Source organism: Enhydra lutris, unplaced genomic scaffold (assembly GCF_002288905.1).
Source record: "Enhydra lutris kenyoni isolate GAN:26980312 unplaced genomic scaffold, ASM228890v2 scaffoldscaffold94, whole genome shotgun sequence".
NCBI classification, from domain to species: Eukaryota; Metazoa; Chordata; class Mammalia; order Carnivora; family Mustelidae; genus Enhydra; species Enhydra lutris.
Window position 1 is genome coordinate 4,919,438 of NW_019154178.1, and position 22,587 is coordinate 4,942,024.

General features: G+C 49.7%; 2 protein-coding genes across 4 annotated transcripts in view; both read right to left on the reverse strand.

Moving 5' to 3' along the window:
• Positions 1 to 587: 587 nt before the first annotated feature.
• Positions 588 to 6,900, reverse strand: LOC111138950 (peroxisomal biogenesis factor 19). 2 transcript variants are annotated; one of them, XM_022490980.1, is made up of 8 exons: positions 6,815 to 6,900; positions 5,317 to 5,426; positions 4,728 to 4,893; positions 4,235 to 4,320; positions 3,397 to 3,558; positions 2,435 to 2,611; positions 2,164 to 2,208; positions 588 to 1,997 (listed from the first exon to the last, which is right to left on the reverse strand). In XM_022490980.1, exons 1-8 carry the CDS (start codon positions 6,882 to 6,884, stop codon positions 1,914 to 1,916), a joined length of 900 nt encoding a protein of 299 aa, XP_022346688.1. In that variant the 5' UTR covers positions 6,885 to 6,900; the 3' UTR covers positions 588 to 1,913. The 2 variants fall into 2 exon arrangements, with proteins under 2 accessions (XP_022346688.1, XP_022346687.1); XM_022490979.1 differs by having other exon boundaries at positions 2,164 to 2,243.
• Positions 6,901 to 9,943: 3,043 nt separating this feature from the next.
• The window catches only part of LOC111138808 (coatomer protein complex subunit alpha), a 45,354-nt gene continuing 32,710 nt past the window's right edge, over positions 9,944 to 22,587 (reverse strand). For both annotated transcript variants that reach the window (XM_022490711.1, XM_022490710.1), the window contains exons 18-33: positions 19,643 to 19,805; positions 19,395 to 19,541; positions 18,094 to 18,283; positions 17,878 to 17,973; positions 16,401 to 16,489; positions 16,086 to 16,209; positions 14,985 to 15,074; positions 14,697 to 14,806; positions 14,221 to 14,298; positions 13,990 to 14,058; positions 13,303 to 13,439; positions 12,885 to 13,071; positions 12,687 to 12,797; positions 12,194 to 12,355; positions 11,404 to 11,598; positions 9,944 to 11,129 (exon numbers count right to left, since the gene is read on the reverse strand). In XM_022490711.1, coding sequence (XP_022346419.1) covers positions 11,070 to 11,129; positions 11,404 to 11,598; positions 12,194 to 12,355; positions 12,687 to 12,797; positions 12,885 to 13,071; positions 13,303 to 13,439; positions 13,990 to 14,058; positions 14,221 to 14,298; positions 14,697 to 14,806; positions 14,985 to 15,074; positions 16,086 to 16,209; positions 16,401 to 16,489; positions 17,878 to 17,973; positions 18,094 to 18,283; positions 19,395 to 19,541; positions 19,643 to 19,805 — 2,008 coding nt within the window. In that variant the 3' untranslated portion in view covers positions 9,944 to 11,069. The remainder of the gene's footprint in view (positions 11,130 to 11,403; positions 11,599 to 12,193; positions 12,356 to 12,686; positions 12,798 to 12,884; positions 13,072 to 13,302; positions 13,440 to 13,989; positions 14,059 to 14,220; positions 14,299 to 14,696; positions 14,807 to 14,984; positions 15,075 to 16,085; positions 16,210 to 16,400; positions 16,490 to 17,877; positions 17,974 to 18,093; positions 18,284 to 19,394; positions 19,542 to 19,642; positions 19,806 to 22,587) is intronic.

Below are 22,587 nucleotides of genomic sequence, written 5' to 3' on the forward strand. Positions count from 1 at the left end.
GGCCTGGGAACAGAACTGAACTGGACTAGGGCATCTATTTCGACTCCTGGAGTAAGGCCAGAGTAGGCCAGCAGGAGTGAGAATCTGTTAAAGCCAGCCACCCCTACGGTACAGGAGGCACGTGGATCAAGGGCTGGGGCCTCTCTGTTCTTCCCTTCCCCTCTGTACCCTCGTCCAGTTCTGGCCTCGGGCTCTGTGACCACCATCACAAGTCCGCCTGCACCGTGCCCACCTCCTCCAGAGAAGAAGAGTCCTGGATTCAGACTGGGGCGCTTCCGCACTCTGGTAAGAACAGTGGCTGGAAATTCCAAAACAGCCTGAGGCCCTCAGAGCACTTCCTTCCTTGTCAACAGCGCAGAACATGCAGGATCACTTTAAGGGGTAAAAAGCTTTACCCAAGGGAAGTGGCACGGCAGGAGCACCGACTGACTCAGATGCCCAATGTACCCTTGCTCTGTGCGTCATCTTCTGAGTGCTGAACAGGACCGCCAGCTGGCCTGACCAGAGTGCCCACCAATACATGGCAGCCGAGGTCCACGGATGCAAGGAGAGGTGCTAAGTCAACTCAAAAAAAACCAAACAAACTGTAATTTAAAAGGTTAACAATGTATTACTAACAATAATAAGAATGTCAAATGTTAGGGTACAGTACCAACTGAAGGGCTTGCCAGAGTGAAACAGCCAGAGGGAGGGAATGAGGCAAGACGGCCATTCAGTCTCCTTTGCCAAGTGCAGTACAGACTGAGCTGGGGAAGGCGGTGACGGCAGAACCCAGCACTGTGAGATTATGCAGAACCAGTCTGCAAGCACCCCTCACTGCGGCTTACAGATGGTGAGGAAGATCCGAGAAAGACCTGAATGAAAAACAGGCCACACTCCTCAATCAGAATATTTATTAGTCAAGAAAAAGGACCGGGGCTGCACTCCACTCCCGTTCCCAAGTCACCTGCTTAATCAAGGGACAGGATTCAAAGAAATCAGAGGTCTCAAATAAGCCAGAACGTATCTGGGGAAGAACAGTCATTCATTTCCTAGACCTGACACTGAATTATGTATGTTTTCCAATCAGAGTGGTGGATGGCCCAGATGAGGGGATATAAGATGGCCCTTCTTTGTCACAGCCTGGGTTCCAGAGAAGGGTTGGAATAAACGAGTGTTTAAAAAGAGAAAAGATGAGGAGAGGCAGGGGGCAGAGGAAGGTCAAGGGCTGGTTTCACCCAGATCACAGAGCACTGTGCAAAGAACCACGGTAGCAACTTGAGTTCTCAGGCTGGAACAGGGAGTTGAAGGCTCAGCACCTAAAGAGAGGAGAATCCCAGGGCTGCTCTCTCAACCCTACTGTGATTAGATGCAAACCCCCCATCTCCTTTTCCTTCACAGAGTTTGTAACGGTCTGTCTGAAGGCAAGAGGACATGGTGACAGACCTCGAGTCCCAGCCCAAGCTAAGTTTCTCCCCACCAATCCCAAAGGCTCTGCCCAAAAGAACTGGAGAAATACAGAGTCCCAGGACTCTGTCTCTGCTCCCCAGGTCCCAGAAGGAGTAGAGACAAGGCACGAAGACCCTGAATGCAAAAGTGAACATCAGTGTGGCCATATATAACATTATCTGGGAGGTAAGAAAGTACATGCCCCACGAGGGATGCCTTTCTTCACCTGGAAGGTAGCTGGGCCTTTGCTAGCAGCAGAAACCGCGTGGATAGGGCCCATAGAAACGGCCCGCACAATAGGCCACGTTTCTAGAAAGACAGAGTAAAAGCCTCAGCTGGTATGGCACAGTCCCAGTCAGCTGGGACGACACAGGGCAGCGGGCAGACTGCTCTTGGAGTTGGCTCTCCTGCCTCGGCTCCCAGTGGTTCTGCTGACTCCAGATGCTCCCCATGGCTGGGACTCAGTGACAGACACGTGCTGTGTTTCACATGATGAGACACTGTTCGCCATTGGCACCTGGTGGGCCCGACAGATTGAGGGCATCCAGGTCGAAGTTGAGGCCAGGAGGCTGGAGAAGAGATGGAGGGACTGAGATTACTGCTCCTACCTCAAGTGAAAGCTTCCGAAGGTGCCTCCCCCAAAGCCACAGTGATCGCCTCATGTGAAATCATTAAAGATTACAGAGTTCCAGAGACTTGGGACTCAGATTCAAATCTACGAGAAAATAAACTCACCATCTCCCCAGCCAGTTCTTTCGGAGGATGGCCCAAATCTTGTAGCTGGAAAATAAGAGGAACTTGAGAAACAGAAGATCCTAGAAAACAACAGGGCAACCCAAAGAGGAATCTGAGCTGTGGTGTCTCTCCCATCTTCTGGGGACCAGGCTTTGGGACCTCTCTTGTGCTCCCTCCTCCACTGGCTCTGGCAGTGTGGCATTCTTCCCAGACCCATCCTCCACGGAACACCCAGACAGCACCAGTGGGCAGATGGCAGAGGAGACCTTACCTGCTGCATGAGATCCAGCACTAACTCAAAACGAGCCTTCTGAGTGGCCTCGCTGTCTGTCGGGGTCTCAGCCTCAAACTGCTCACATATCTTGCCCATGACACTGTGCTGTTCCTGGTATTTTTCAAACTGCTCTGGAGGAAGAGACTCCCGGTGACTCTGCAACCATTCTGGATACTAAGGAGAGAAGAGAATGGGTGGGGAAGAATTAATGAACAATGGACAGGAAAGGAAATTAAATATGAAAAACAATAAAATATAAAGGGGAAGGGGAGGACATGGAGGAAGACAAAAACTAAAGAAGCGAGTTCAGTCTCAAGCAGCGGCACGGACTCCAACCAGAGGACTGGCTATGCTAGCATGGATGGTCACCAGAGCGCGGTGCACTTCTCGGTGAAGGCCGGCACAGCCCTAGTTTAGCCCTTACGGGCCATGTGTGAGCTCTGTCACAGAGTTTCTTCTTTCTGTTTTGACTTTACAACTTTAAACTTGTAAGAACCATTCTTAGTTTGAAAGTTGGCTTTGGTCCACCCAGACCCTGGCCTGCTGACTCCTGGTCTACACTGCTCACTCGACACTTGACCCCACATAGTACTGTGTCATGGAAAAGCTTCTACTCCTGTATTTTGTTTCTTGAGCGAAACTGTAAGCTCCCGGACAGCAGGGACCATCTTTTACACCACTCTTAAACTGTGCATAGCACAAAACCAGCAAAAGAAAGGGCTGGTTGGACAGCAGTCGGAAACCAGTTTACAGAAACCAGAGCTGAAGGACCGCCCCTTCCACCTTCAACATCTTCGGTGTGGTACCTTCCCGCTCCAAACACACAAAGGAGAAAAGAGTGGATGGCTTGTACCCTCGAGTTACTCTCTAGCTCTGTAGGCTCTAGGCACACGCAGTAGCCCACAGGGGCTGACGCAACGGACAAGCAGGAGGAAAAGCAGAAATACAAGTTCACAAACCTTTTCGGTAATCTCCTTCAGGGACGGGTACAGCACATCCTTGGACAGGAGGTTCTGCATGATGCTTTGCATGATGGGGAGGATGTTGCCCTCCCCCTCCCCTTCATCCATGCCCAGCCCTTCCATGGCCTTGGTCAGCTCCTCCTCTGACATGCCTGAGTTCTAGAAAGGACAGGAAGGAGGTGAGCCAATACAGGTGGTCTCTGAACGCGGACCATTTTCAACTTTATTAGGATGGTGTGAAAGGGACGCACATTCTGTAGAATCTATACTTCAGATCTCAAATTTGGATCTTTTCCCAGGCTGGTGATATGCAGAGGATACTCTCCTGTAATGCTGGGTGGTGGCCACAGCTCCCAGGCAGCCACACCGTCACCAGGGTCAACAACCGTGGCACTGGTGACGTCCCACCCCCCACAACCACTGCTTTTCACTTTCGGCACAGCAGTCAATAAATGACACGAGATACTCGATACCATATTAGAAAATGGGCTTTGTGTGGAGGACTTTGCCCAACTGTAGGCTCACGTAAGTGTTCTAACCGTGTTTAAGGCAGGTGAGGCTAAGCTGTGATGTTCCGCAGGGTAGCTGCATGAAATGCATTTCTAACTTAAGACATTTCCAACTTATGACGGATTCATCAGTTGAAGAAGATCTGTATACGGCCTTCTTGGGATGCTTGCCACCCCTTCAGGTGGGAAAGAACTATTTAAACTTGCCTGCAGCAAAACAGTGTGGCAGGAACAGACTTCACCTGCTATGACATAGGGTCTGTCTTTTGAGACAATGCTGTCCTGTGCGTGAGAGATCCCTGGTGGGCCCCACCCCTTTCCCTCACCTGGAGATCAGTGGCATTTTTGGCGAGTCCACTTAGCGTCTCCTTCAGGCAAGACGTAAATTCTTGTTGGGAGGCTGTGTCACTGCCTAAGGAAGGTGAAGAAAGACAAGGTCTTCAGGTTTTAACTGTCTGCCTACCAGCGCGATATGCACCATTTACTGGTGGATCACCAGCACTCCAAGTCTCTGAGTCCTCTGTGTTCATCTTCACAGCCACTTTCACCAGTCTGCAAGAACTGGGCGTGTGTCCGTCTGTTCTCCAAGATGACACCCACAACACCGTGACCTTTCAAGTGGTCGGTTTTCAACAATCTTTTCAAGGACTTTCCAGCCTCATTCCTTTCTTGAAGCCCTGTAGCCATCCCTCTTCCCATCTCCTGGCCCCACCCCATGGCGGTGAGAGCACTATCGGCTTTACTGAGAGTTCTCGCGTTCTCGGCACAAAGACCAGAGAAGTTTGTTCCCAGTGTTCCAGCCCCAGGGCGCCTCCTCACCCACTCTCCCCGCGGCCTCCGAGAGCTTCTGGAACTGCTCCACCAGGTGGGGCTCCTCCTCGGCCAGCTCCTTCATTGCCTTCTCGAACTCTGCAGTGGCCTGGGAAGCCAGCTCGCTGTCGAACAGTTCCTGGAAAAACTTCTCTTGGGAGGCAAAGAGGGCATCCTGCAGGGAAGGGGTGGCAAAAAGGCATGTCTTACTCGGCAACCCTCTGACAGAAGCCACAGGCAGTGGCTCTGGGAAATGCAGAGCTTCCCTCCTGCCCACCTCCACTGGACATTCTAACTACCTCTCTTTAGGAGAACGGTAAATAAGGCTTCTGGCCACTGAGAAAAGGGTATGGGGTGGCATTCCCAAACCAACCATTTAAACCTACTTTTTTTTCCAAAGAACTTCCTCGAGATCCCACCAGTCCATCCTCAAAAGTCCCTGTATACCAGGACTGAGGCCTGAAAGAGCACTCAGCGGTGTAAGGCCAGGGCTTCCTCCCCCCGCCGGACCACTCCAACCCACAGGGGCCTGTCCCCACCTCTGCTCAGAGATGCATGCCCATCCCCTCCCCCTCCCTTAAGAGGGCGGAATTTATACTTTGGCAGTGTCTCCTGGCGATCTCTTCTGGGGCCCCGAAGCATCAGGGGCCGTGGTAGTAGGAGGGGGTGCTGGGGAGGGTTTGGCCTTATCGAAATCATCAAGAGCACCTTCAGAGACAAGAGACATAGTGTGTGTGTTGGGGGATGGATGAGGATGCAAGGCTGGGGTCAGGGAGGGGTAGTTCTGGGCAAAGCATTAAGAGAACAATCTTTCAAAGTGCCAACCTTCCTAAATTTTTTTTTTTTGTCTCCCTCTCCTGGGCCCCCCTCAATAAACTTCCCACTTCCCTCCTCATTACCCAATTTATGTGATCAAAGGAGAAGAAATCCCTCAAGGTGGAAGAAGCATCTCTCTCAGGGCTGGGGGGAGACAGTAAAAAGCTCTGCAAAGACCTCTCCCTCCACACAGTGCCTCCCTTGCCACATCTAATGATTCCCCAGAAATCCCATACACGGATCCAAGAGGAGCACAGAGCACAGACATCCATACCCCCTGAACTCACTCTGGAGCCCTCGAGGGATTAATTTTTGGCAAGAAAGCAGAAGCCACATGATGCTCCACCCAGCCTCCCATGGGTCGGGTACTAGCACCGACTGAGGGACCGCGCGCTCTGCTCTACTCCCAGGGGAGCATTCAACTCCCTTCCCTCGTGACTGCGATTCAGCACACCCCGGGCCAAGCTCCCAGAGCTCCCTCGGGTCTCTCTGCAGCTGTGCGCCAATCCACACGGTCGCCTGGCACGCCTCACTTCTGCTCATCCTCCACCTCCCCACATGTCTGTGAGTGGGCAAGAGACAACACATACTCGCCACTGCCCTCAACAACCCGCGTCCGCACCCCCACCCTGCCTGCCCGGACTAGGGGGAGGGCACGGCCCACGGCGGGCAAACGGCCAACAGAGCAGCGGAGGTCAAGGCTAAGGAAGAAAAGAACCTTCCGCCTCTCCGAGGAGGGTGAACTGTCTGCCCCCAAGGCCGCAGAAGGGGGTGGGCTTGAGCTCTGACCGGTGAAAGAACCGACATGGGGCCTGCTGAGGAAAAGGTGTCAGGCCTGGCGGAAGACGAGTGAGGAGAGGAGCGCACAGAAGGCCGCGCCACGGGCTCGCCGACACTTCAAGCAAGCAGCCGGTGAGCGCCGGGGTCGCGGGCCACCGAGGACCGAACGCTGCGGCTGACGGGAAGGAAGCTGCTCATCTAGAGCAAGGGGAGCTCGGGTCGGACCGTGACACGCCGGCCGGTGCGTTACCGCTTTCCCTCCGGCCCGGAGACCAACGGTCTGACAGGTTCAGGGGCCCACGGTGGCTCCCTAGCTCCCGCGGCGGAGGAAGGAGAGCGTGACCCGCAGATCTTCCTCGGAGTCGCAGGCTGACCCTCCGCCCCCGGCCAACATTTTGGAGAGCCTCTCCCGCTCCGCCCCCAATATCTCAGGTTCAGTTTACCCTCGAATGAGTCCTTACAACCGCCCCCGTCGGGCCTCTCCCATAACGAACTCTTACTTTCCAGGAGCTCTTCCAATTCCCGATCAGCGTCGGCCCCAGCACCACAGTCCCCCTCGGCAGCGGCCATCTTGCTCTCTCCGGCTTGCCGTAGGAGGCGGGTCTCCTAGGCTACTGCGCCCCGCCCCTTCCCCTCCTGCGACCAATAGCAGTGCAGGTCGGTGCGGAGCCGCCATTTTTAAAGGGACAGGAAGTTTTGCGGGTTGTTTTTGTTATTATTATTATTTTTTTCCCTCCCTTCGAGCCCGGAACAGTTGAACTAACGGAGTGGAACCTGCTGTTAACTTCTGCCAGGTTACTCAGTAGCCCGGCTTCCTTTATTTCAACTTCTCGCATTATCCAGAGAAGGAGCTCTTTCACGGTTTTCCCTAACACTTGACGCACTCCGGCATTCCGTACAGTTACTCCCCCGGCTTCCTGTCTCCCCGTCGCCGCCGCGCCGGCAAGGACCGTCCCTGCCGGGTTCTCCGCTCCCGGGCCGGGGCCTGAGGGAGACGCTGGCGGGCAGCTCTTCGCCCGCCCGGACCCTGACGAGTCCGGCGACTCCCTGTCACCGCCTGTTCCCCATCAGGACGGCCAGACTGAAGGACACAGACCTCGGAACTTAGAACCCAGTGTCAGCTGAAGCCACTCAGGCAGAAAAAGCCAGTCTGGGGCCCTGGAGCGAGCCAGCGGACGATTCAAATGTAGTCGTGGTAGAGCTGCCTTCCCTGAAGCATTTTTCTCCAGACGGAACCCACCCTCCAACCCCGGGAGGCTGGGGGAGGCGCAAAAAGGGGCAACTCTACACATGCCTCCCCTCCTCTTCACACGGGTCAGAACCCCTCGGACGCAAGCCCACTTTAGCCCTTGGAGGGCATCCACTGTTTAGGATCCTGTGCTGGGCACAGAGGAGGGAGAGGCCAGGCAGGCCCAGCCCCTGCTGTAAAACAGCGGCCCAGGGACTGGGCTGGAGGTGGGGTCCGACAGGCGGCAAGGATGGTACACGGCAGAGGTCATAAACGAAAGATCAAGTGCTATGGAGCTTAAAAGGGAGAAATTACATGTGAATGAAGTCACTTCCCACCTTCTGTCCTTGGCTTCCCGAGCACAGACTTGAGTTCTGTGTCATGCATCAGCTTAAGTACCTTCCTCTTTCCTTCACAGATTTTTAAAATCATACCCGTGCAAAACCTACTGCATTGCCCCAGGCACAAGTGGTGTGACTCAGGAGAGAACATTCTGCACTGAAGTCAGAAGACTTAAGTCCCACTCCCAATTCTGTAACTTTGTTCAAAACACTTCACCACCCAAGGCCTCAGGTGGCAACTATGTAACGCTGAAGTTCCTCTCAGTTCTGAACTTCTATAATGGAAACCCCCTCCCTTTAACCCCTTTCTCAACACCTATACCAGAATCTATTCCAGGCTTCCCCGCTCAACTCCAAACCGCTTACACGTGTGTCTCTAATATGACTATCATTCTATCAAGCACATTACAGGTATTTTTTAAAAATTTTATTTATTTATTAAAAAAAGATTTTATTTATTTATTTGACACAGAGAGAGACAAGTAGGAAGAGAGGCAGGTAGGGGAGGGAGAGAAAGCAGGCTCCCTGATGAGCAGAGAGCAGATGCGGGGCCTGATCCCAGGACCTGAGACCATGACCTTAGCTGAAGGCAGAGGTTTAACCCTCTGAGCCACCCACGTGCCCACATGACAGGTATTTCTATCAGCTTTACAGTAATGTGGTAACAAGCATGTTAATAAGGAAAATACTGGAGGTAACTGAGACAACATGGAGTTGAAAACACTTTGCATTTCTTAAACTTGCTTCTGCTTTTCTCTTCTTACTAATGATATTCCTAAAACTTCATATTTATTCACCTCCTGCCCTTCTAATGTATAGTGAACACTGTTGCAAAATAGTATTTTACAGCATTTTTTTAAAAAGTGGGCTCCAAGCCTAGTGTGGAGCTAGGCATGGAGCCCAATACTGGGCTTGAACTCATGACCCTGAGATCGAGAACTGAGATGGAGTCAACATCTAACTGACTGAGCCATCCAGCCGCCCCTACAGCGTTTTCTTTGAATCATTCTCTCGATTAAGGACTCAATGGGTCTCCACTGTTTAATGACCAACTTCAAATTCTTTTTTTTTTTTTAAGATTTTATTTATTTATTTGACAGGCAGAGATCACAAGTAGGCAGAGAGGCAGGCAGAGATAGAGAGGAGAAAGCAGGCTCCCTGCTGAGCAGAGAGCCAGATGTGGGGCTCGATCCCAGGACCCCGGGATCATGACCTGAGCTGAAGACAGAGGCTTTAACCCACTGAGCCACCCAGGCGCCCCGACCAACTTCAAATTCTTGCCTGATATTCACAATTATCTTACATATATCCATTTTGTTTCCCCGATAACATGAGCTTCAGGAAGCATGGACTGTCCTTCTTTTATATACCCCCCATTCAGAATAGTTTGTGTGCAAAGTTAGTTTTATAATTTAACTTTTAAACTTGCAAGAGTTTTTTTTGCCAAAATTTATCACCAACTTACTATGTTTACAGAAGGAATGCTGACAACTCGAAAGACTGTCATCAAAAAGTATGCGAATTTTTGAGAAGGCAGGTTTTGTTTGGGGATAGTAAGTTTAAGCAAGCAGCTCTTAAAGCTAAAAAAATATCAAGGCCTGTGCTCTTTGGTGCAGGAATTCCATCTCGAGGAGTTTATCCTACAGACACATTTCCCCAAACTGTACAATGTATGTTCAAGTCATTCACTGCAGCATTCTTTTTATAATAAAGATTGAAAACAATCTAAACACCCACCAACAAAGAAGGCAACTTCTATGAACTAAATCATACAATGGTACACTATGCAGAGAAGTAAAAAAAGAAAAAAGAGCGAGAACCTAACATACGATACAGAGAAATATCTTAAATGCAGTACATGATACAACTAACAAGGTGCAGTCATTTAGTGGCACGCGTCGTGTGTGTGTAGCAGGGGAACGGGGAAGGACATATGTCTGTCTGTCTGCAGACACACAAGCCGCTGGAGCATACAAGGATGCCAAGAGCGGCTCCCTGTCTGCAGGAAGGTAACAGGACTGGGCAGTTGAGGAAAAGAGTGGAAGAAAGATGTCACAGAATAGCTTTTTACCTTTACTGAGTTTTGAACTACATGAATGAATATACTGTTTATTGAAAACATGAGTTTAAAATGAAAAAAAGTACAAACTCTCAACACAGGCACAGGATGTCACTCTATCCAGTGTAGTCTTAGCACATGACAAGCAAACTACCACGGTTGCCAAGGTAACAGTTGTAACATAACGTATTACTTATTAATCTTACACTTGTCTATTACTGTAAAACATCTAGAACAGAGACAAGTAGGAAAGGTGGGTGGTAGGTGCTCAGTCTGGCTCTAACTAGCAGAAGTGGGAAAGGGCACTGTCGTCAGTCATGGAACAGGGGAGCTACTTGCCTTCTACATTCTCACAGTTCAATAGATGAATGATACGTGCTTTTTTAAAAAAAGACAAAGGGCATTTGTTACTTACAAAAGTAACATAAATTACAAGTAACTCTAAGTAAGTAACTTTAATTGTATGATTACAAAAAAAAGCTGTCTGCTTTGGTGAGGCAGCCACAAGGAGCAGGAACATGAGGGTGTCCCGGAAACAAATGGGATCACAAAACTCTTAGAAATTTACTTTATTAAGGGGTGAGAAACAAAGCACAAGAACAATGGCTATAAAGAACAAATCAATAAAAGGTGACATGCATTTTTGGAAAACAAGTTTCTCCCCAGATTTTAAGTTTCTGGGCACACAGAGGGTACTTGCATGAGAGTTTAAATGTCCGAGGAAAATGGGGGATGGCTAAGAGTTTGCTGTGACTGATCTCATTTATTACATCCTGCTTCTTTCCCAAAGAGAATACAAAGACAGTGGGGAGGGAAAGGATAAGTAGTAAAGGAATTCGGTAAGCAAATGTGTGCCACCGAGTTTTCATTTGTTCCTTGAACGATGGAAGCTGGGAAGGCAAGGCCAACAGTGATGACAACTATAGTCACCCTTGAGGAGAAGACAAATAGTCAAGTGTAGACATTTTGATTAGCCACAGAAGAAGAGAAAGGGACACTAGGTCTTAGGGCAGGAGAGCTAAATGTCAATGATCTGAAGGGTAGTTGAGGAAGGAGGAGCTGGAAGGACAGAGACTGATTCTCCGAAGGAAAAGAGGGTGATTGACCTGCACACACCAAAGGGGGCCTTAGCGGAACTGCAGAGGACTGATCCTTAAACCAATGACGTCTTTGCCGATCTCTGTCACCTGTGGAAAAGGAAACAGAGGAAAAAAGTTAGAGATTTGTGAGGGTGAAAAGCCGAGAAAGCTTACTCCCTCCACTCTTCAGGGCATACAGCAGGATTCGTTGTTAACATCTGTTACTGATCAGTAAACAGCAGTGGAAGAAGCTCCAGCTTTCTTCAGTATCACTGCCGCAAGGAGCTACAGGCAAATACAAGAGGAAAAAAGGACCCACATGCTTCTTTCCCTTTCCTCTTCCCTCAAAATCCTGGATGCATTTCTAGAAGACAGTACTTACTGTAGTGACCTTGCAGATTTGACCCTTGAACTCCGGGGAATAGCAGGCCCCACTGAGCGGACACTTCTCCACTGGCTTTCCACGGTAGATGGGCCGATAGGATGCAGCACAGATGTCAAAAGGGTTGTGCATGTCGTAATTGAGCTGGTAGGCATCTGTGGGGTTCTTCTCACAGGCAGACAGAATTTTGCGGGTCTGAGGGAGGGAAGGAATATTTTATTTAAGAGGACTGAACCACAACTCAAATGATCTCAGCACCATGACTGAGGAGTTTCTTTGATTCAAGATGCAACCATCCTGAGTGAACACAGTGTGTCCTTCACACAGGACACGTGCGGAGGATCACAATCACCGCTCCTGCTCTGTCAGGACTTCCCCTTCTCAATACCAAAGTGGTTCCACGGACCGAGACCCATATTCCTCCACTAAGTCCGGGAATTATCAGGGTCAGGACTCAAGGGAGTAAGACTGGCTTCGACCGCCCGAGAGGAACGCTTCTAGAAAACACAAGTAGCGGCATGTGTGTGTCGGGTTAGCGGTGGTGCTAACGGGTGGAAGGCCTTAGGCACAGAAGGCAGGAGGTATTCTAGGGAGCAGGTCGCTCTTACACCTGCAGCGCGGCCGAATAGGTTTGAAGTTCACCTTCCAGGGGCAGAAGGAGGCGCGCATACCGCTACATGACACGGCCGGCTGTTCCTCCATGCTCTGCTTCAGAGGCCGGGGCCTGGGTCTCCTACTCCCTCCACGTAAGAGACCCGATTCCTTCACGCTGACAGGGGTTCCCATCTACCTGCTGAGCCACCTCCGGCTTGGGCCCAAGTTCCAAGAGGCGCCGAGCAAAGGCGGCGGCTGTCTTAAAGTTCTTGAGCTTGAAGAAGAGGTTGAGGGCCGTCCGCAGCACCAGGATCATGTGCACCGGCTGCAGGTTCGAGTGGGTGAAGTAGGCGGCCATCTGGCAGACAGGTGGAGGGACACATGCCAGGCTGGGGCCACACAGCTTCACAGATCAACAGATCATTTTGAGGCTGCTGCACATGCATTAAACACGACGCCAAGCAAACAAACACGGGACTGACGACACGGCAGAGGGAGCCTTCTGCCCCCTGGGTGTGGAGGCCTGATGCAATGAAGAGGGGCAGAAAAATACATTCTCTCCTCACAGAAGTGGGCCCAAATCTCTTACTCCCCAGGCCGAAATCTGGGTTGAGAAGTCAAGAATTCAGATCTACTGGACGGGAGAGGGGAGGACACCTCTGTACGGCACAGAGGTCCAGAGATCGTACCTCGCAGATGCGCTTCTGCTGCTCCAGAGTCTCTTTGGGCAGCTTCTTCCTCTCTATCTCCATGGACAGACCCACGATGTACTCACGGCAGATGGTGATGAGCTGCTGGGCCTGCAGAGGAGGGGAGAAGCGAGGTCACGGTGCAGAGGCAAGGCTGCGGGTGAGCCCAGGACTAGAACAAGCGGCTGCGCCTCCTACCTCCGCTATCTCCTGTTTGTTGTCCACCATGAGAAGAGGCGCGCTGAGCAAAATGGAGCGGAACTTCTCCACAGCCTCCTCAAACTTGCCCACTGTGGTGAGCTGGTAGCAGAGCTGCAGCCGCTGGATGAGGTCATTCAGCTTCAGGCCCACGGCCGGCACACCGTTCTTCAGCCCTGCATCCTTCCTGCGAGCGCGGAGAAGCAGGAAGAAGACAGGATACCCGGGACTCAACGAGGGAAACAGGAGGGGGAACCGCACACAGGTGTATAAACCAAGCCACATGGAGCATCAAGCCGAAGTTCTCTTCCTACTAGGAAACCTCAGCTCTGGGACGGAGTTAACTGTCCCCCAGGCGACCATCGGAAGTACCGACCCAAGCTGGAAGAGAGCAGAAGTCAGGCGCCAGGGGCCTTACCAGTTGCGATTAGGATAGCCATACATGGAGGGCAGGCAGGGCAGGGCCTGGTAGGTGGTACGGCCGCGGGCAAAGGTCTGTAGGAACAGCTGCTTGTAAGGGCCAAACTGGGTGACCCCCACTTGGTCGTGAAGAAGCTGGAATACAGGAGGAAAGCAACACAAAAACTGACTACTGAGAAACGAGCTGACCCTGGGCAAGGTGCTTATTAACTGCTCCGCACTTGTTTCCTCATCTGTAAATTACACTTTGTTACAGGACCCACCGCATTCAGTAACACCTACAAAGCATTTAGGACAGTGCCTGACACGCTGTCGACAAAGGAAAGGTCTGTGGCTGCCGCATCTGTAGCTACTGTCTGCGTAACGCATGGTTCAGTGTTTCACACACCTGCTCGTGAAGGGGTGCTGACTTCACTGACGCGAACCCGAGAACAGACTATACATGGGGGAAGGTGGCTGGTGGGATCTGCCTGAAGAGATGACTGAGCCAAATGGAAAGCAAGAGGAAGGCCTTATGAGGCAAGTCTCCTTAGGCCAGATGAGGGTTTCCAAGATAAAGACACACCTCTGCCCTTGTGGGCAGGTTAATTTCCATTTGGTTAAGAGGAGTCAGCCACCTCCCTGAGGACCCTGAGCGAGGTCCTCAAGAGCCCACAAGAAGAGCCAGCACTACTCTAAGACTTACCCGCATGGCTGTTTCAAAAGAGCCGGCCAGGATGTGATCGACTGGAAGCTGAGAGTTATTGCACCAGATCTACCAAGAAACAGAAAACCCAAGCCAAGTGACACTTCGCACTTTCTCCTCCTGAACTATTCCACTCTGCATCTACAGCAGAAGAGCACAGTCTTCACATGTTAATGCAGTACAGCCAGCTCAGAACCAGTCACGCCCACACGGCTGTGCTTCCCTGCGTACCTGAGTCGGGCTGGTTCCCTTGGTGGGGGGCACAAAGAACCCGTCCTCAGCACCCCCAGCTGCTCCAGGGGGTATATCCTAGGAGGAAAACAGGTCAGTCATTTTGTAAACAGGTCAGTCAGGCAAGTGTTCAAGCACTTGCCCTGATAAGTCTGAACACCGCCCTTTACCTGGTTCCCGGATTCCACTGGGGAGGAAGGGGGACGGTTGTGGGAGAAGACCTTCAAAACAGGAGCAGCTCCACCAGTAACAAAAACCAAAAGCTCCAATTCAGACAACAAAGACTGCTGCCTTTTCATAAGCTGCTATTAGCACAACCTGATTATCTCCTTCTTTCAAATGGAGACAGGCATCAGACCAGGAGGGTCTAGACCCCCTTCCTTTTGAGAACCTCAGGACAGGTCGGGGGCGGTAAGGATGGCAGCTGGCACAGGGAGAAGCAGAGGGAGCCTTCTAAGGGTGAGAACCCCACGCACCAGCTCAGGAGGGAGCTCCAGGTCCTCTTCGACATCCCAGCCGCCTCCTTCTTCCTGTCCCTTGCCAAGACCATCGTCCGCCAGACCTTCTGCAGCCTCCACAAACCCGTCTGTAAGGAAAATCCAGGCTCAAAGTGGATTTGCAGAGTGACACAATCTTAGCCCAAGAAAGCATAATGCTAGGATCTTTGTGGGTCCCATGGTCTGGAACCCTGCAGGGCCGCCCCACAACCCAGCCCCCACCCAGGCAACCATCCTGCCAGGACAGTCCGAGATGTGTGCTCTTACCTTCGTCCAGCTGCAGCTCCGCATCCTCTCCCCAGCCCTCAGTGCCAACGGTGTCGATGTCAATGTCGGCGGCCAACGCGCCCCCCTTGCCTGCACAGAGAGAAGGAACAAAAGGAGCTCGGTGTGGTTGGCAAGTCTGAGATCTGCCCTTTCTGCGGGCAAGCTGCAGCCTCGCAAAAGCAGGTGCCAAGGCTCCGTCCACTTAAAGTTCCTGTTTGTTTATTTTTATAGTATATATGCTATGCTGACTTGTAATAGGTTTGAGAGAGAGGGAATGAAAGGGAGATAGAAAGGCCTTCCTGCTACTAAAATCTGCCTCTTCAACCATTTTCTTAGAAGATTTTATCTATTTATTTGAAAGAGAGAGAGATGTGTGTGAGCTTGAACAAGTAAGGGGGAGAGACAGAGGGAGAGAGAAAAGCAGACTCCCCCTTGAGCACGGAGCGCAATGTGGGGCTCGATCCTGAGACTCCAGCAGCATAATCCGAGCCAAAGGCAGACACTCAACTGACTGAGCCATCCAGGCGCCCCTCTTAAATCATTGTTTACTTAACAATTCTGAAGAGTTTCCTGCTGAGAGCTCTGCTAAGCTACCACCACCACCAGTGTGTACAGGGCATGGGGACAAAGGGTAAGAGAGAGATGGAGGAACGAGCAGGGCTGGGACCAAGATGCTCGGGAGTGTATCTAAGCTCTCAGCCAAGAAAAACAAGCCAGGAGACACAGCCAAGAAAACCAGAGCAGGGCACACGTCTGCATGCGGCCCTGGTGCCGTAAGACCGTACGTCATGAACAATGAAATACTGAGCGGGACTGTACATGTACACATATGGAAATGCCTAAGGAAACGCACCCAAATGTTCAGAGCAGTTGTCGAAGGCCCGGATTACGACACAACTTTCTTTTCTCCCACTATTTTCCAAATTCTCATCATCTCATAATGTTTTTATTTCATTTTTGAAAGCATGTACCATAGCTCCGACTGGTGTCTCCGTGCCCATGATGCTCATGGAGAAGAAAGGACGAAGAAGCTGAGGGAACTCTGTGGGACAGCTCCTCACAAAACAACAACAAAACCACTACGGAGGGGCGGGCACTTACCCTTGCTGGCAATGGAGCCTTCAAAGAAGCCTTTGGACACAGTCAGCAAGGGCCAGTTGGTGTCCAACGGCATGATGGGTGCCGGGGGCTGGAGCAGCTTGGCATTAGGGTCAATGTCCGGGATCTGAAAGGTGGGAGGAGGTGAAAAGCAAACAGCTGTCAGGAATCGCGCAGGGAAGGTGACGGACCTCCGCTGGCCTCTGCTTCTCTGCCTCTCCTGGGAACCCGGTGGGAGAGGAACATCTCTATATTTACACTGTCCCCAGGTCTCAGAGTTCATCCTGTAACCAGACACTCAGGTAAGCAAAGACTCACAGTCTCCTTCTCTGGGTCAAATGTCTCCTTCAGGCTCTCAGCCTCTTCATCTAAGCCATGAGTAGCAGCTGTGAGGTAGGCCAGTGACTCTGCAGAGGAAACAGACACCGTGGCAGACAGCCTCCCAGACGTCCCCCAGCATCCCCTGCCTCCTGAGATTCAAGGCTGTGCAAAATCCGCCCCCACACCCGCACCTGCCGTGCGGACGAGACTTGGTGACGCACTTCTAATGAACGAGACATGGCAGAAGGGATGGGCTGTTACTTCTGAGATTAGGATACAAAGACCGTGGCCTCCACTTGGAGGCCATCGCCTGCTCTGAGGGAACCCAGCCGCCACGCTGTGAGGTGCCCTGAAGAGACACCCACACAAAACGGACACTGCCCAGCCAGCAGCCCACAAGGCCCTGAGGACCGCCGGCAGCCCTGCAGAGTGTGGGAGGAGAGCCTCCCCCACTCACGCCTTGAGATAGCTGCAGTCTTGGCCGACACCCTGATCGCAGACTCCTGAGAGACACTGAGCCAGAGGCATTCAGCTAAGCAGCGCTGCAAACTGAGGTAAGCGGCATTTGTTGTTTTAAAAGACTCCGCTTCGGGATGATTTGCTCCGCAGCACTAAGCAACTAACACAGTTGCTTACCCTTAAGTTCTCTCATCAGTGCTGACAAGAATCTTGGAATCTTCCCCAACTCCTCTCCTCACGTCACACATCCAGCGCTTCAATAAGTCACGATTCCACCCTCACAACACACGGCAAGTCTGACCCCGTTACTGTTTAGCTCCTCCACCCAAACCACGTCTCTCACCTTTCTTGTTTCCTAGTGTACCTTAAATGCTAGTACTGTGCTTGGTACACAGTGGGCCCTCAGAAAATGCCCCTGAGGGGTGCCTGGGTGGCTCAGTGGGTTAAAGCCTCTGCCTTTGGCTCAGGTCATGATCCCAGGGTCCTGGGATCGAGCCCTGCATCGGGCTCTCTGCTCAGCAGGGAGCCTGCTTCCTCCTCTCTCTCTGCCTGCCTCTCTGCCTACTTGTGATCTCAAATAAATAAAATCATAAAAATAAATAAACAAATAAACAAAAAAACCAAAAAAATAAACAAAAACAAATAAACAAAAAAAATAAACAAATAAATCAGTAAATAAATGAGTGACCTGCTGGCTTGAAGTGAAAGACAAACTCTAATGGCATCGGACCAAGCATATTTACTAGGGTCTCTGCTTCGGGACACGCTACGACTGCCTGGCCCCTCCATGACTATTAACTGTCTTCCTCGGAGTGCTTGGCCAGACCGAATACTCTGGCTGTACCCCCACCGGACTCTGGAGAACGTCTTCTGAGCATGACGGGAGCACGCTGTCTCCTCTGGAGAAACTCACAACAAAGGGAAATACCTCACCCCTACACGTGGGTAATTCGCCACCCAGAGAAAATACAGTCCAAGCCCCAAGAGAGCCGGGGAGTCCCACACGCTCACTTACTCTGCCCGCAGTTCTTCAGGATCCGGACCCGCTCGGACACGTCGCCCAGGTAGAGAGCATTCTGATAATGGCCACTCATGTCCTTTCGGATCTCAGCTGCAGAAGTCGAAAAGAGACACCGAGTTAGGTCTTTTCTTGTAAGTTCTTGCTCTCCTCTGTTTGCTTTCCTTCCCTGCCAAGGATGGCTCTTCCCATCCTTGGTTTCTGGGAACTCACCAATCTTCATCATCTTGCGAAGCTTCTCTAGGTTGCCAGTAATAAGGTACAAGAAAGAAAGTCTGTCGAAGTTTTTGGTGCGCTGATAACACATTTCCACAATCTGGTGGTTCCCTTGTAGCAAGGCCACTTCTCCTAGCTTCTCCCAGCAGTTCTTATCATCCAGCGCTTTGGCTGCTTCCAGAGCAATCTAAAAAGAGTCCCCAGGGTCAGAGTTAACAGGATGGCAGACACTGTGACTCAAAACCGAGGACTTTAGTCGAAGTATCCGCCTCCACAGAAATCTCCCACAGACTCTACACTTGTAATCACCGCTAGCTTTCAGTCTAATTCTACTGAAAATCCTATCACCAGAGTCCCTTTCGTTCCATGGAAACAATCGTATCACATTCTCCTCCTCCTCAGAAATTCACTTTTATGGTGCGCCTGGGTGGCTCAGTAGGTTAAAGCCTCTGCCTTCAGCTCCGGTCATGATCCCAGGTCCTGGGATAGAGCCCCAAGTCAGGCTCTCTGCTCAGCAGGGAGCCTGCTTCCTCCTCCTCTCTCTCTGCCTGTCTCTCTGCCTGCTTGTGATCTCTGTCAAATAAATAAAATCTTAAAAAAAAAAATTCACTTTTATGACAAAATCATCTCCGACCATTTGCTGACTCGGTAGGGCCAATTCTTACTTAGCTACCTTTCCTGCTACTTGCTAAGTCTGAAGATCTTCAGGGGCTTTAGGAAAGACAAAAGAAATAACAAAAGAAAAAAGTTCAGAACTAGAAAGTCAATTCACCTAAGCCCTCTCCTCATTTAAAAATAATGCCTGTACCCTGTAGGTCCCAGTATCTTTTAAGATTTGATTTAATTTTTAAGTAGGCTCCACACCCAGTGGAGGGGCTTGAACTCACGACCCTGAGAACCAGACCTGAGCTGAGATCAAGAGTCAGAGGCCGACCCAGCCGGGAGGCACCCCTTTAGGTCCCAACATTTCACAAGTGCTTCTTCATCTAATCAGCAAGTAAAAAGTGAAGTAAATAATGAGACTTTTCAGATTCCATGTGATGCTGCTCCAATTCTAGAAGTTAATGAATCCAGAATGACCGAGTGTGACAACAGTAGCAATGCTACGGCAGAAGCAGAGACAGGAAGTAGCAGAGATGGGCAAACAGCAATAGGAAGACAGCTCTAACAGCTAGAAAAATCTCCAATTCCATCATACTCGCTGAAGAAGCAAGCCCAGGATGACATCCTCGCAATGCGACCTTAACCCTCTCACCTTCTCTGCAATGACACGGGGCTCATGACCACGTGTCCCTCACCTCAATGTTTCCGCACTCAAGTGCCAGACTGAAGCGAGTCTTCTCGTCCTTGACGAAATGCAGAGCCACTTCCGGGTAGCCCTTCTTCTGGAGGTAAGCGATGATGGACTGGCCGACTAGCTTGGCGTTCCTCACCATGTGCAGCACCTAGACATTCGGGGTGGGGGAGGGCAGGACGGAGAGGTCACTCGGAGGGAAAAACGAGTGCTGACCCACTCACATCCCTACTGTGCATTCTTGTTTCATACCTCGTCATATTTTCTGTTGATCAAAGCCAGTTTGAACTTGAACTCCGTGGGATCAATGGTGAGCACCCTCGGACGACACTCCCGGTCCAGGCAATACACGTTGTTGCCCTTCACCCGCGTGACGTAGATGGGTAAATCCAGAGTCCGGATGATCCCATAGTCCCTGCAAATGGAGGAGTTAGGAGGTACCACTTTCACCCAGTGACAGGGGGAACCTTGGCCTGTGAGGACCTGGAACAGGCTTAGGACACCACTTTTTCTCTTCTCACTGCTCTTTGGCCAAGGGCCGTCTGCACAATGGTACAGATGGGAAGCGACTCAAAAGAGAGTCTAAATGCCACACTACTTCTTCTGTATGACGCAGGAAAACACAGGGCACATGGTATGATCTTTCCTCATAAGCTACGGCTCTGAGAGCCAACACACATGGCTACAGGAAACAGGCCTGCGCGTTAAATCTTAAGTTCTGCTACAGGGACTGGGCCAGTTAAACCCTTCCCTGCAGCTACAGGTAAAAGGAGGAGAGCGGGGGATGCAAAGTTCTGACACACACAGAGATGACAAAAAGCAAAAAATAGTTTGAACTGAATGAAAACTAAAAATTTAGAAAACTTATGGGCACAGCTGACACAATACTTGATGGATAATCCAGGATGCTACGTGCCACACTGTATTAGAAGAAACACTGAAAACTAATGCGTTCTATGTACATATATTAGAAAATTAATAAATCTAAAAAACAAAAATGTAGTAAAAATCAATAAGCACCCAAGTCAAAAATTTTGTCCTTTTAAAAGCTAAATCAAAGAACATACTTAGGGAAAAAATGAAGTCAATCATAAAATTAAGAAACAGAAAACAAAAATATAACACAGAAGTTCATCAGTCAATAAAGGCAAAAGCTAAATAAAATGGAGAAGCCTCTCATGAGGCTAATGGGGACAAAAAGACCAACTGCAGGAAGAGGAACAGAAAAGGGGCTGCTATGCTAGCTCCCGCAGGATGGGGGCAGGCATAAACTTTTTTTAAATGATCAAATGCCAAGAAAAGTAAAATTTACCAAACTGACTAAAAAGAAATAGAAAATCCCTACAATCCCATAACTGTTACACAAGATAAACTGAATCATTAAAAAAAATCCTTCTCTAAAAGAAAGCCCTAGGCCTGGATGACTTCACCGGCAAATTCTACCCAACATTTCAGGAAGAATTAAACCGAATCTTATTACAAATTCATTGAGAGAACAGAGGAAGGTGTATTACTTTCCTCAACACCAAAACATGACAAGAACAGAAAGAAAAAGAAAGTCATGGGCCAATCTCACTTACACACAAATGCAAAAATCCTGAGCAAAATACTAGCAAACTGAAACTAGCAATATCAGAAATGGGTAAAACATCATGACCAAGTTCGATCTATAACAGGAATACAATGTTGGTCTAACATTTTTTTTTTATTTTATTTATTTATATGACAGAGAGAGAGAGAGAAAGAGACAGACCCCACACGTACGCATGCACACAAGCAGAGGAAGTGGGAGAGGGAGAAGCAGGATCCCCATTGAGCAGGCAGCCCGATGTGGGGCTCAATCCCAGGACTCTAGGATCACGACCCAAGCCAAAGCCAGATGCTCAACCGACTAAGCCACTCAGATGCCCGCCGGTCTAACATTTTTTAAGAACCAATTTAATGCACCAATCAATAAAAAGAGAAAATCTTACGATTACCTCAGTATATGCAGGAAAAGTATCTAATAAAATTTAGTATTCATCTGAGATACGGCAAGGGAATTCCTTAATAAATAAAAGCTATCTCTAAAGAAGTCTACGACAAACTTCCATAATGCCAATACACTGAAAGCTTGATCTTTTTCTTAAAGATTTTATTCACTTACTTGAGAGCAAGAAGGAGAGAGAGTGAGTGCAGGCAGGGGAGGGGCAGAGGGAATCTTAAGCAGAATCACAAGCAGACTCCACACTGAGTGAGGAGCCCGATGTGGGCTCAATCTCACAACCCCAAGGTCACGACCCAAGCTGAAACCATGAGGCAGATGCTTAACCAACTGAGCCACCCAGGTGCCCCAAAGCGCGCTCTTTAAATTGGAACAAGACAAAAAGTTTGCTATCACCTGTTTATTCAACACTACGCTGGGGACCCTGGTCAGTGCAAGAAAAACACATGAAAGTAAAAGTACTGGGAAAGAAGAAACAAACCATTATTACCACAGATGCTATGATCGCTTGTGGGGGGAAAAAAAAGACAAATTACTAAAAATAATATAAATCTAGCAAGGACTCTGAGATAAAATCAATTTAAAAACTGCATTTTTAAATATCATAAAAAATAAGAAAATTAAATTTTTAAATGGATACTATCCACTTACAAATTGCATTGAAAACTACCAAGGGCCTAAGAATAAGGAAAAGCAAGATCTCTATGAAGAAAATGATAGACTTTACCGAAAGAGGTTTTAGAACATCTAAATAAATGAGGAGTCACTACATCATGTTCACAGATCAGGAAATTTAATATTGTAAAGATGTCAATTAGGCCCAAAATGACAAACAGATCCAATGCAATCCCACCCAAAATGGCAAAAGTGTTTTGTTTATTGGTTTTATTTTGCATGGAATTTCACAAGTTCGTTGTTCTTTTTTTTTTTTTTTTTTGAAGATTTTATTTATTTAAGAAAGAGAGAGTGAGAGAGACAGCACAAACAGGGGGAGGGGCAGAGAGCAAAGCAGGGTCCCCGCTGAGCAGGGAGCCCCACGAGGAACTCGATTCCAGGACCCCGGGACCATGACCTGAGTCAAAGGCAGATGCTTAACCCTCTGAGCCACCCAGGTGCCCAGCTGATTCTAACATACTTTTTCAAGGCAAAAAAAATTTGAAAATTTGCCTTTTCAAGGCAAAAGTAATTAGAAAACAGCCTAATAACTTAAAAA

What these genes read in the sequence shown, in the direction of transcription:
- LOC111138950 (XM_022490979.1), bottom strand. Translation starts at nt 6,884, where the DNA reads ATGGCCGCTGCCGAGGGGGACTGTGGTGCTGGGGCCGACGCTGATCGG. An exon ending in ATTGGAAGAGCTCCTGGAAA is followed by an intron (nt 5,427 to 6,814) that starts GTAAGAGTTCGT and finishes TTGTCTCTGAAG; the next exon opens with GTGCTCTTGATGATTTCGAT. An exon ending in TGAAGGAGATTACCGAAAAG is followed by an intron (nt 2,612 to 3,396) that starts GTTTGTGAACTT and finishes TTCTCTCCTTAG; the next exon opens with TATCCAGAATGGTTGCAGAG.